The sequence below is a fragment of the Crotalus tigris genome, unplaced genomic scaffold, assembly GCF_016545835.1.
Source record: "Crotalus tigris isolate CLP2741 ecotype Arizona unplaced genomic scaffold, ASM1654583v1 scf7180000017940.1788314, whole genome shotgun sequence".
Taxonomy (NCBI): Eukaryota; Metazoa; Chordata; class Lepidosauria; order Squamata; family Viperidae; genus Crotalus; species Crotalus tigris.
The window spans coordinates 947,527-959,290 of NW_024096732.1; the positions used below are offsets into that span (position 1 = coordinate 947,527).

The following is an 11,764-nucleotide window of genomic DNA, read 5'->3' on the forward strand; positions in this document are numbered from 1 at the left end:
TGCCACTGTAGCCTTATAATAAAAGCAGCATTTGCATGCATGACTCTGGTTTCCTAGTTTGGACTTCCTTGGGGAGACTAAGGAGGAGTGAATTGAAAAAAAAAATAGTAACAGAAAAGTTGTTAATTGGAGAGAGAAAAACTGGCGGAGCGACTTTCCCACGCTCCCGGCCCTTTCTCCCTCTCTTTGGAATGTGGAGAAACAAGTCCCAGCTTCTCCCGTCTTCACGCTGGTTCTGCCCTCTTTCACCTTCTCCTTTCCACCGCCAGCTGACTGGAAGAGCCTCAGCCAGGTGACCGGCTGACCAGTATCGGCTTTCTGCAGAGATGCTCTTAAGGTAATTGCGCTTTGGAGAAACGGACGAGGTCAACGTGATCTCGCCTTTCTCTCTTTCCAAGATCTGGTGCTCCGGGCTCTGCGGGGAATACTGGCAATCAGACAACCAACCGGCAGCTGCCTGGGGAGCACCCAAGGATGGCCGAGAAGGGTCTTGGGTGATGCTGCACTCTAGCTCTCATCATCCCCAGCCACGTAATAGTTTTCCTGGGCTCGCAAGCTTACTGGGGGTGGGTGGGTTTTTTGGCCTAAATTTAGGGGTGTCCAAGAAACGGGAAAATCTGAGCAGTTGCCCCAGAGCTTGCTGTATAATTCCCTGAATGTAAGTGGAGGGAGGGGGGAGCTTAAATTTGGTTTTCAGGCGGCCCTAAGGAAATCCCAAGGAGAACAAATTAAGCTCTGCCCCCTCCTCTTTTTTAAAAAAAATCTTAGGGGGATCAGAGCCAGTTTGGTGGTTAAGGCACCAAGCCAGAAACCGGGAGACTCTTGAGTTCTAGTATTGCCATAGGCATGAAAGCCAATCGGGTGACTTTGGGCCAATCACCAGGTGATGGTGAGTTCTAGTCCAGCCTTAGGCTTGAAAGCTGGCTGGGTGACTTTGGGCCAGTCCCTCCCTCTCAGCCCTGCCCACCTCACAGGACTGTTGTGGGGGAAATGGGAGGAGGGAGGAGGAATATTAGGCAGGTTATCTGCCTTGAGTTATTTATACAACTAATAAAAGTGGGCCATAAACGAATACAAGAAATAAATAAAATCAAATTATACATGGCTGGCTGGGGAATTCTGGGAGTTGAAGTACATGCATCTTAAACCTTCCAGGCTTGGGAAACTTAGCCCTAGGCTACGCTGCAGCAAGCGTGTTGTGACAAGAAAATCCTGCTTTGGTTCCCGGGCGGGCGCATTGTGTAGACCCTGGAGTGGAATTAATTCTGTAACCCGGAACCGTAACTCACTCTGGGGAATTTTCCAAGGTTTCTGCAATCTGCAAACGGTGTTTTGCAACCGGTGAATAAGGAAATGAACACCGTTAAAATCTGCAGGCCGTTTAGGAGATGGGACAAATGTCCGAAGCCAAAGTCCACTGCAGCGGCCTCCAGAGTCAGCTGGGGTCATGCCTGCCTTTGTCCTTTGCAGCTGATCACATGATGATGAACTGACCAGCCCAACTTAGCAGGGGAAGATTGATCCCTGGACATGGAGCAAACTGGACACAGGCAGCACCTGTTCCTTTAATAAGTGACGCGTTTAGCGTCAATGACAGCCATCAGCCAAGAGACCCTCTCTAAGGTAAGAGGAGAAGGGAGCAGAGAAACAAAACTCAGCAAGAATTTTATTTCTTTATTAACGAAAGAGATCGATGTGGCCGCCCAGTTCACACACAGCAGAGACTGAGTCATTTCCAGTTCTCTGAAGAAAAATTAATAAAATTTTGATTTTGCAGCCCTGGGGGGCCAGCAACGTTTTGTTGGAAGTGATTTTGCTAAAATTGTAGACCTTAAATAAAAAGGCAGAAAAGAGTTTCTAGAAATTGATAGTCAATAAAAATGGATGCCGATAGTAAGACCATAAGAAGAAGAAGGAATCAGTTAAAATACTAAATACTTTTAAATATCTGAAGGTGGTTGTCTAATTTCATCATGCACTGTATCTTTAAAATGTCTTAATGAATATAATAAGTACTAAAATATTGTTTTAATACACAACTCAAGTTTTAAAAGTTGATTCGAATATATACAAGGAAATCCTACTGATCGCAGGATTTCCCCCCCCCCAATTCTTTGCTAAGATTACAAACCATTTCTACTGATTTTTTAAACACGACTTGCGGTTATCTCTGCAGCTTCTCCCTTTCTCCTTAAGTCTCAAATCTGGTAGAGATAATCTGATTAGTTTCTATAAAGGGCAACCCACCAGCTCTTTAAATAAAAACAAGGTGTCATTAGCTTCCTAGCAAGATTTTTTTTTTCAAATAAATTCTATGATAAATACAGGAAGCTGCCAACCCTACGACCTCAGTTAAGCCCAAAATTTATGTTGCTAAGTAGGATGTTTGTTAAGTGAGATTTGCCCCGTCGCTCTCTTTGGAGCCTCTTATTCTATCTTCTTTGACCAAGTTCATGACTCATCAGCATCAGAGAACAAGGAGAGGCTTTTCCAGTAGGATCAAACTCAACAGTCAACCTAAACCACTTGGGAATGTCAGCTTGGGACTGGGTTGATCTTCCATACTGTCCAGCTGTCTGAAGATATTCCCAGGTGTCTAATGCTGTGCAGGCCTGGGCAATTCTGGGAATTAGGTCCACAGACCTTCAACTAATCAAAGTTGAGGGATGGCGGTCTACATATCGTCTTCAACTTGTTCTGTAGTTCCACCAGGAGGGCTTCTTGGTCCTCAAACGGTTCTTCAGCCTAGAGGAATGCAATGCCATGAGGGCCCAGATCCGAAAGATAGTCGCATCTATGGACGTGCCGGCCCACTGCCGCACGGAGTTTTCAACCCAGGAGTCAGAACAGCTCCAGGCACAGGTGGGCAATGTCAGGAGGTGCTTTTCAGTTCTTGCTTAAAGGACTTTGTGGATAAATGCAGAGAAGTGATAAAATTGGGTAAGTCATAGAGGTGACCTACTTTACAGCCCATATTGATATTTTAATCTGGTTTCTGACAGGGGTCTGCCGAATATTTCCTCAACAGTGGAGACAAAATCAGATTCTTTTTCGAAAAAGGTGTTTTTGATGAAAAAGGTACGGTTTTCCCCAAAGCATCTTGACGCTCCCGTTTTATCCAATCTCGTCTTAAACCCAGCCCTTTTCATTTGCAGGGGACTTTCTCGTTGCAAAGGAGAAATCGGTCAACAAAATTGGTCACGGTAAATAAAGGGCTACCGGGGGATCCATTTCCCTAAGAAATAATTAATGCAAGTTGGAAAAAAAGGGAGGGACTGGATGAAAGTGTAGAGTGTAGTCCTTGACTTATAACGGTTTGTTTAGTGACCGTTCTAAGTTACAACGGCACTGAAAAAAATGACTTTTGACCGTTTTTCACTCTTAAGACGGTTGCAGCATCCCCAGGGTCACGTGATCAAAATCCAGACACTGGCTCACCTTTAAGTCAGCCGCAGTGTCCCTTTTGGGAAGCAAAGCCAATGGGGAAGCCAGATTCACTTAACGGCCGTGTTAGTAACTTAACAACTGAAGCAATTCACTTAACAACCGTGGCAAGAAAGGTCGTAAAATGGGGCAAAACTCACCTAATAATATGATTATTTCTAGCACTGCATGCCTACGATCCGGTCTTCAAGCAAATGACCCACGCAGTCAAGGTGCAGGTGAGTTGAGTGCTGGCCAACCCTGCAGGGCTGTCGTAGAAAATTGACTGGCATTAGCTCTGCCTTTCCTCATTCAATCCTTCACAACAGCCCTGCAGAGTAGGCCAAGAGACCTGCATAGATCCCACAGGGAGCTGCATGCTGGGATTGGTTTTAGTAAAAAAATGTTTTTATTCCAGTTGGCAATGAAATGGACCAAAAATGGGACCTAAATCTTGATTTAGAAGTTTTAGTTTGCATGCCACAAGCAAACTCAATGCCAAACCAGCCACACTGAGCTAAGAGCGAAGGGTAAATCCAGCTATTGGGGCTTTTACAAGGTGAAGTTTTTACTGCCATGATGGTTTAGTTAGCAAACTACAATGTTGAGAACCAACCTCTCAGTGAGAGGGGAAAAGTGCTTTTAACTCTGCTTTAACTGGTAAAATGTTGGAGGAAGTATGTTCTCAGGCTGCAAGGGAAAAGGGCAGAAAATTAAGATTTTTTTTTTTAATTTGGGGATATTCTGCAGGCTTTGGCAAGAAATTTGGGTCTGGAAAATCCTGTGGTGGTGCAAAGCATGTACATCTTCAAGGTAAGCAGCATTTTTAAATATATATAGTTGGGGAATTCATAGGTTATGGGTGGAAGGCTCCTCAGAGGCCATCTAGTCCAACCCCTGCCTGCTGCAGGAACCCACAACTTAGAATCCCAGAACAGGCTTGGAAGGGATCCATATAGTCTAACTCCTTCCCCAAACCAGAAACCCATTATTACTACAATGGATGAATTAAAAAAATATATATCTTTTTTTTTCTCTTCTGGTTTAATAGTCTCCCCCCCCCCTCATTTTACAGCAACCGGGCATTGGTGGGGAAGGTGAGTTTCTTATTGTATGACCTTTCCTCTAACTTTTGATGTTGGACTGCAACTCCCATTGTCCCCTGCAGGAATGGGAGGCATCTGGGTGGCTTAGCCTTGGACAAAATGTCCGGCGATTAAAGGTCCACCCTCCTTTAAATCTCTCAAGGTGGCACTTTCATAAAAATCAGGATGTTTGTCACCCTGAAACAGCGTGGCTCAAGGACCCCAACACTGCCCTTATGCCTGGACTGTGTAGGAAAAATAGAAATGTTTGTGATTTAGGCTTCTCTGAAGCCAGCTTACGGGAGTTTGCAAACCATGATCTGCCAGGGGTGCAAACAAGCCAATTAGGCGGCTTCACGTATCTTCTCTGCTCCTCTCAGTGACCCCACACCAGGATGCGACTTTCTTGCACACAACCCCTTTGGGCAAAGTGATGGGCCTCTGGGTCGCTCTGGAAAACGCCACCCAAGAAAACGGCTGTTTGTGGTTCATTCCCGGCTCTCACACAAGTAAGACGTGAAGAAGGCCTGGCCGCATTCTGGCTTCTTCTTTGGTTCTGACTTCAGGACAAGGGGAGGGAGACTACTGGGGTAAACTGCCAAGAATTGCTGCGAGTCGGGTGGCATATCAATTCAAGAAATAAAATTAATGACATCCAAGGGAGCCCCTAAAGCTCAGCCTCCTGATCTGGTTTCCAGCTGGCATCACGCGGCAGATGGTCCGAACTCCCCCTGGGACGATTCCTTGCACCGATTTCGTGGGCACAGAGCGAACGTATGACGACTGCCAGTTTGTCCCTGTGCCAGCGGGCAAAGGTGGGCTGGCACCCCTGAAATATCTAAGTGGGCCGAGCCACAAGCCGGGGAGGGAAATTGGCTCTCTTCTCCTGGAAGGGGAAACGTAACTTGGGAGCCAGGACTGGGGCACATGGATAGGAGGGGTACCTAAAATTCCATCATTTAGATCAGGGGCCCCCCAAACTTGGCGACTTTAAGACTTGGGGAATTCTGGGAGTTGAAGTCCACAAGTCTTAAAGTCACCAAGTTTGGAGACCCTCTGGATTTAGACCAGTTTTAAATCGGGGCCTTTCCCTCCATTGAACGGAAGAAACCAAACCATTATAGGTGGTCCTCAAATTAAAAGCTCTGAAGTTGCAACGGCACTAAAAAAACGGACTTGTGACCATTTTTTCCCCCATTATGACCGTCGCAGCACCCCCAAGGTCACAGGATCGAAATCCGGATGCTTGGCAATTGGCTCCCATTTACGATAGTCGCAATGTCTTGGGGTCAAGTGATCCCTTTTTGCGATCTTCATGCAAGCGAAGTCAAGGGGGAAGCATCACTAACTTAACTGCAGTGAGCAAGAACAGTTGTAAGGTGGGGCAAAAATCCCTTAACTGCCTCGCTTAGCAACATAAACTTTGGGCTCATTTGTGGTCATAAGTTGAGGACGACCTGTTTTAGAGATCAGCTGGCACGACGCATCATCTTTGTTTCGTTTTTATTTGGAAAGTCCTTTGCAAATGGCTTGGAGATATTCTACAGAAGCCAAATAATGGAGTTGAGCTTGATGAGTGATGTCAATGACACATCCTGTCTTCTCCCCAAAAGGAGAATTAGCCACAATTTCTGGCTAACCTCCCACAAAGGCGCAACTCGGCCCCCATCCCTATTTTTGAACTCTTATCAGCCAAAATTGATGGGCAAAATTGGCCGAGTGCTGCCCCCTGCTGGGAAAAGCGTTTCCAATGACTAAATTGCTACCAACCTTGGAAGAACAGTGCTGAAAAAAGTGCCTTACAACTTGGTCCTCACGTTTATGACCACGGCCGTGTGATCTCACTCCTGGTGCTCAGCAACTGGCTTGCATTTATAGATGGTCCTCAACTTGCGATAGTAGTTGAAGTTGGAATGATAAATCATGAGTCACGGTCATATTTTTATCAGTGTCATTTTAATCTTTGAACTATTTTTTACTTGTTTTACAGTTTGTAAGAAGCCCAGAGACGGGCGGCATGATCCGGCCCAATGTTTTGACATTTTTTGTAGTATGGTGGTTCTTAAATGAACACTGCAGTCACTAAATGAACCCATTGTCCCCATGGACATTTTTTTGCTGAAAACTGAAAGTAAATGCTAGAATCCGGGGAAAAAAGTCACAAATTGTGTCCACACGACCATGGGATGTTGCGAACAGCCACAAAGGCAAACACCCAAAATGCAATTGTATCCCTGCAGGGGGCAGGTGTGGCAATTGTAGCTTCGAAAATGGGCGTGGGTGGCAACCTTGAATGGCCGTTAATCGGTCGTTAAATCAGGGACTACCTGTCAAACTCTCAGATGGTACGTCTCACTCTTTTTAATGGGGGATCAGGGGACCTAGTCCTCATCCACGGCGAGGTGGTGCACAAGAGTGAAGCGAACTATTCTGAAGAGTCCCGCGAGGCTTACACCTTCCACCTGATGGAGGACAAGGATGCTGTTTGGAGCGCCGAGAACTGGTAAGCGAAGGGAGACGGAGGGGAGGACCTTGTCCCAGGCAGGGTCTCTCTGCCAGGGCTTTCCTGTGCCCCAGCTGGCTCTCTAGCATGGGAGCTCAGAAGCCAGCCACGCTTTGCATGGAAAGTGCTTGAGATGAGAACCGTCCGTGAGTTGAAAAACACTCCCCTCCTATAAGCAAACCAAACCTGATGTGGTTTGCTTCCCTCAAGGAAGTCCAAATTATCAGAACAAGCGAGTGTGTCGTGCCTTCCAAACGTGGACATTGTGGTTTGTAGGTCCGGGTGGGATGCAAACTCGAGTCATCTCAAAACCATGACTGTAAGGCGCCCAGAGTCGCCTTGCGGCAAATAAATTTAATAAAACAAATTAAAAAAAATCTGTAGTTTATTGAGGGTCTGTGCAATGAGTGAATCTGGCAGATGTAGCTGGGCCCAGCCAGCCCCCAGCTGTTTTGGAATTCCAGCTCAGAATTCCATGCAGCACAGCTGGAATGGCTAGAATTTTCTAGTTCCCAACACAGCTGGAAGAAACCACTCTAGGAAAGGTGCCTATAGAACATTCTCAATATACAGGTAGCCCTCGACTTACAGCAATTCATTTAGTGATCATTTGGACTTACAACAGCATTGAAAAAAGAGAGTTATGACTGTTTTTCACAAATTGTAGTCTCCCCAGGGTCACGTGATCAAAATTTGGTCGCTTGACAACTGACTCGTATTTATGACGGTTACAGCAGTCCAGGGTTACATGATCCCCTTTTATGACCTTCTGTCAAACAAAGTCAATGGGAGAGCCGTTTAACAACTGTGGTGATTCACTTAACAACTGTGGCAAGAAAGGTGGTAAAATGGGGCAAAACTCGCTGAACAACCGTCTCACTTAGCCATGGAAATTTTTCCTTTGTTTGGGGTTAATTCACATTTTTTGGCTGATCCATTTAATGGTTTTTCTCACCCGTTTCAGGCTTCAACCAACTCTGGAGCTGCCTTTCCCATCGCTCTACACGTGCAACTAAATCCGCAGAATCTCTCTTTTGGGACCCCCACCCCTCTCGGGGAACCGGCGGGGGCTGATCTTCGGCTCTGCATCTGTAACTGGGGAATTTCATCTCTGAATCCGCTGAGTCTGCTCAGGAGAGCATGGGTGTGGAATTAAAGCATCAGTTCGTGACCAAGGAAAGTCGGACTGTTCTTGCTCAGCAATGATCCGGCACAGGGACGTTGTGACGGGAAAGGAGGCATGCAGGGAACAAGCACTGCTCCTGGCTTCTGAGAGGAGAGGCGAGTTAGAAATGCAATAAAATGTGGACTGGAATTCCAACTATTTTAAGTGCTGTGGATGAGACTTTTGTTAGAGTATCTGAGAGTTCAGAAGTGTGGAATAGATTTATATCTCACCCTTTTAGAATTATCTTTGATTTTTTTGTAATTTCCAGTTGGGGTTAGGAGAAGATGATCTAAGTTTGCAGTTTCAGCTAGCTGGAGAAAGATTCCCCCAAACCTTGCCTCTTCATGATGTTCAGGCTCTGCCGTCGTCTACAAGATCCTTGGAATAGATGGGACTGTGTTGGGTTCCATGCCTAAAGCAGGATTAGAACTCAGGGTCTGCTGGCTTCCCGTCCAGCCCTTTGACTGCTTGAGCAAACCCATCCTATAACTTGCTTTAAAAAAAACAACAAAGCAACTCCTTGGAGGATTGCCAGCCAGTTAGAAAATCCTTGTAGCGTATTATGCTGCAGGAGCCATCAAAAAAATAGACCACAAAGAACAGCCTCATTATATTTCAGCTTTAAATAGTGAATGTGCAATAATCACTTACAGGGATGAGCCGTGGTGTTCCTTTTTGCCACCCTGAGCCAAAGACACCAAAGAAACACCGTATGGGTGTATCTGCTTACGCTCCAGAGGAGAAACTTTACGCCCTTCAGGGGTACCTAAAGCATTAGCAGGATGTGGAGGTAGAGGGGCAATAGTAAATTGTCCACCTGGGTGGTGTAGGCTTCTAAAAACGACACCAGGCTAATCGAGAACAAGATCCAGGAGTAGCTGGCGTTCAGGTCCACAGAACTGTCAAAAATCACAATCAGGGCAACCGCAATAATTTGAGCAAATATAGCCGACATGGTTCCTTCAAAAGTTTTCTTGGTTCCCGGCCACTTGACTTCCCCCATCGTGCTCCCAAAGATAGAGGCCACTGAGTCCCCCACACCCACAGCCAGGACCCCAGAGTAGGGCGCCAAGGCTCCTGCCCCAGTCAAGGCACCCTTGGGGGCACACGGCCTCGGTGCCAGCCACACCGGGAAGGACATCCCAAGCAGGAGGTAGATGTGAGTTAAGATCAAAGGGCCGCTGTCCCGCTCGTCCAAGAACAGTGAGAGCAGCTGCCTGAGCGTCTGTCCGAAGGGCTTGATGGTGAAGTACCGGATGTATTCCAGCAGGATGAAGACGGCCAGGCAGATCACGGACGCTACGTACAGCAGCTGGCGGTCATAGATCAGCCCTGGGACATAAGTGGCCACCACGATGAAATGGAAGTACTTCCGGGTGACGGTTGAAGCTTGGTGTTTTTTAGAACCAGAGGACCGCTTGATGTTTTGATAGAGGACTATCGCACACGCCAGAGCAGCCAGGAGGGTCCAGTAGGAGAGCAGGTGGATTCTGATCTGGGTTTGGGAGAGCAGCTGGAAGAGCCACGTCAAGGGATTCCTGCGGATCAGACGGTAGAGCCACGGCATGACCACGCCAAGGCTCAGGACGGCTGTCATCATGTGGAAAAACATGGAGGAGGTCCAGGTGGTGGAATCCATGAAGAAAAACAGTAGCGCGAAGGAGAGGCCCAACAGGACCACTCCCACCATCACCACCAGGAGGAAGAAGTCCACGGGACTCCCTCGGTTCTCGCTGACGTTCAGAGAGCGCTTGATGAGCTGGTTGAGGACGAAACTGAGGCCGGCGAGGATCAGCAGGGCCTCCCCGGGGGTGAAGCACCGAGGCAACAGGTACAGCAGGATCATGCTGAGGTAGACAAAAATGAGCAGCACCTCCAGCACTTCGATCACTTCGGAGACGGTCAAGGAATGCTTCATGGTGTAGATGATCAGCGTCCCAGCAACCCCGGAGAGCACACAGGTATTGGTTGGCACGGGCTTGGTAATACCCAAGGCGATCACTGACAAGAAGAGGGTGATCATCATGCCGGTGGAGGCCACGATAATGCCCAGGCGTTCGAAGTACACAATGCCAGCCACTCGACATCTTTCCTTCATCACGATGCCCAACAGAGGGATAACCATGCAGGAAGGGAGGAGGCCGCTGTTGGCCGTGGTCCGGAACTGGAATACAGCCCCACCCAGTCGAAGAAGATGGTCCCACTTAAACTGGATGTAAAAAGCTTGGACGGCGAGGACAAGAGCGGACCACGAGAAGCGGTCCCAGACCACGCTGTGCACACAAAGCACGATGGCAAACACCACCAGTGATTCCACGAGAACTGGTTGTTTCCACATGGTGGCAGTCAGCTAGTTACGTCGCGCAAGGGAAGGATCTCCACAGCTGCCCAGGGCCTTCAAATGCAGGGACCTTCAGGGCTGATGATTCCTGTTTGGGTCATCCCTAGAAAAGAAAAGCCAAATCTTTTAAAGAAGCACATAGTGGCAATGATTCATCCCACATCACAAATGAGCTGTCTTAACAGCATTCCTTTAACAGAATACAGAGTTGGAAGGGACCTTGGAGGTCTTCTACTCCAGCCCCTGTTCAAGCAGGAGACCTTGTATCATTCTGGACCAATGGCTGACCAATCTCTTCTTAAAAACCTCCAATGTTGGAGGATCCACAAGTTCTGGAGGCAAGTCATTTCACTGATTGTTCTCTCAGGAAATTAACTCTGAATGGTCATTAAACAGCCAGTCGTAAGTCAAGGATTCCCTGTAGGCAAAAAATACCGGTGCAGCAAGGGTTATGGGGCCAGCAGAGGCCATCTGTCTGCTCCTCTACCTACGCCTGCTCTTAGAAATGAGCTTTGCAGATTGCATCATTGTTATTGTTTGTCGTTCTTCTTTGCCTCTGATCTGTGTTTTTAGCGGTATTTTTAGCAACGCAGGCTCCTTAGTCTAACAGCTAGAGCCGCTGTATGTGAAAAACGGTCACTAGTCACTTTTTTTTCAGTAACTTTTCAACGGTCAACTGTTGTAAGTCGAAGACTACCTGGGATCTGAAAGCAGAGGGTAGGATGCCGATGGACAAAACTGTCATCAATTGCTTATTCACCCCAAAAACGCCTCTTTCGGCATCCCCGCCCTCAGCAGGGAGGAATCGCTTCCCCGGATTGCTGTGGCTCTAACGGTCAGAGGCCTCCCTACCCACCTCAGGCGATACTTCTTTCGCACCCCTCCTCAAGTTGCGACTACTACCATCATCCTTGGAAAGCGCCGTCTTGGCCGCGGCCTATCCTGCGGGGCTGTTGTGAGGCAGATTCTACGGGGGGAGTGCACGCCATACACACACACACAAACATCGGGGCCTGAGGCTCCTGGAGCAAAGCCGCGCTACGATCTCATCCCGCCGCCCTTCAGCTCCGCCTCGTCGCCTCAGTCACTCGTTCACCTACCCGGGCACCGCCATCTTGCGGTGACGATGGCCGCGCGCTGCTGACGTCAGATGGCTGCCTAACGGTCGAGCGGGGAGGTCCAGTGCGCAAGCGCCACCCCGCCTCTCATTCCGCCGGCGGCCCCGCCCCCTTCCTCCTCGTGCG

The 11,764-nt window shown here is 48.0% G+C and overlaps 2 protein-coding genes across 6 annotated transcripts; one reads left to right on the top strand and one right to left on the bottom strand.

The window, feature by feature from the left end:
- The first annotated feature begins 166 nt into the window (after nucleotides 1–166).
- PHYHD1 (phytanoyl-CoA dioxygenase domain containing 1) lies at nucleotides 167–8,337 on the top strand. Of its 4 annotated transcripts, none has more exons than XM_039345104.1 (12): nucleotides 167–337; nucleotides 1,471–1,623; nucleotides 2,704–2,862; nucleotides 3,003–3,078; nucleotides 3,156–3,203; nucleotides 3,607–3,662; nucleotides 4,174–4,236; nucleotides 4,475–4,520; nucleotides 4,889–5,017; nucleotides 5,207–5,323; nucleotides 6,885–7,011; nucleotides 7,976–8,337. In XM_039345104.1, exons 2-12 carry the CDS (start codon nucleotides 1,591–1,593, stop codon nucleotides 8,025–8,027), a joined length of 906 nt encoding a protein of 301 aa, XP_039201038.1. In that variant the 5' UTR covers nucleotides 167–337; nucleotides 1,471–1,590; the 3' UTR covers nucleotides 8,028–8,337. The 4 variants fall into 4 exon arrangements, with proteins under 4 accessions (XP_039201038.1, XP_039201039.1, XP_039201041.1 ...); XM_039345105.1 differs by having other exon boundaries at nucleotides 4,499–4,520; XM_039345107.1 differs by lacking the exon at nucleotides 2,704–2,862.
- DOLK (dolichol kinase) lies at nucleotides 7,988–11,761 on the bottom strand. Of its 2 annotated transcripts, none has more exons than XM_039345092.1 (2): nucleotides 11,621–11,761; nucleotides 7,988–10,623 (listed from the first exon to the last, which is right to left on the bottom strand). In XM_039345092.1, exon 2 carries the CDS (start codon nucleotides 10,515–10,517, stop codon nucleotides 8,946–8,948), a length of 1,572 nt encoding a protein of 523 aa, XP_039201026.1. In that variant the 5' UTR covers nucleotides 10,518–10,623; nucleotides 11,621–11,761; the 3' UTR covers nucleotides 7,988–8,945. The 2 variants fall into 2 exon arrangements, with proteins under 2 accessions (XP_039201026.1, XP_039201025.1); XM_039345091.1 differs by lacking the exon at nucleotides 11,621–11,761 and adding an exon at nucleotides 11,377–11,614.
- Nucleotides 11,762–11,764: the final 3 nt, after the last annotated feature.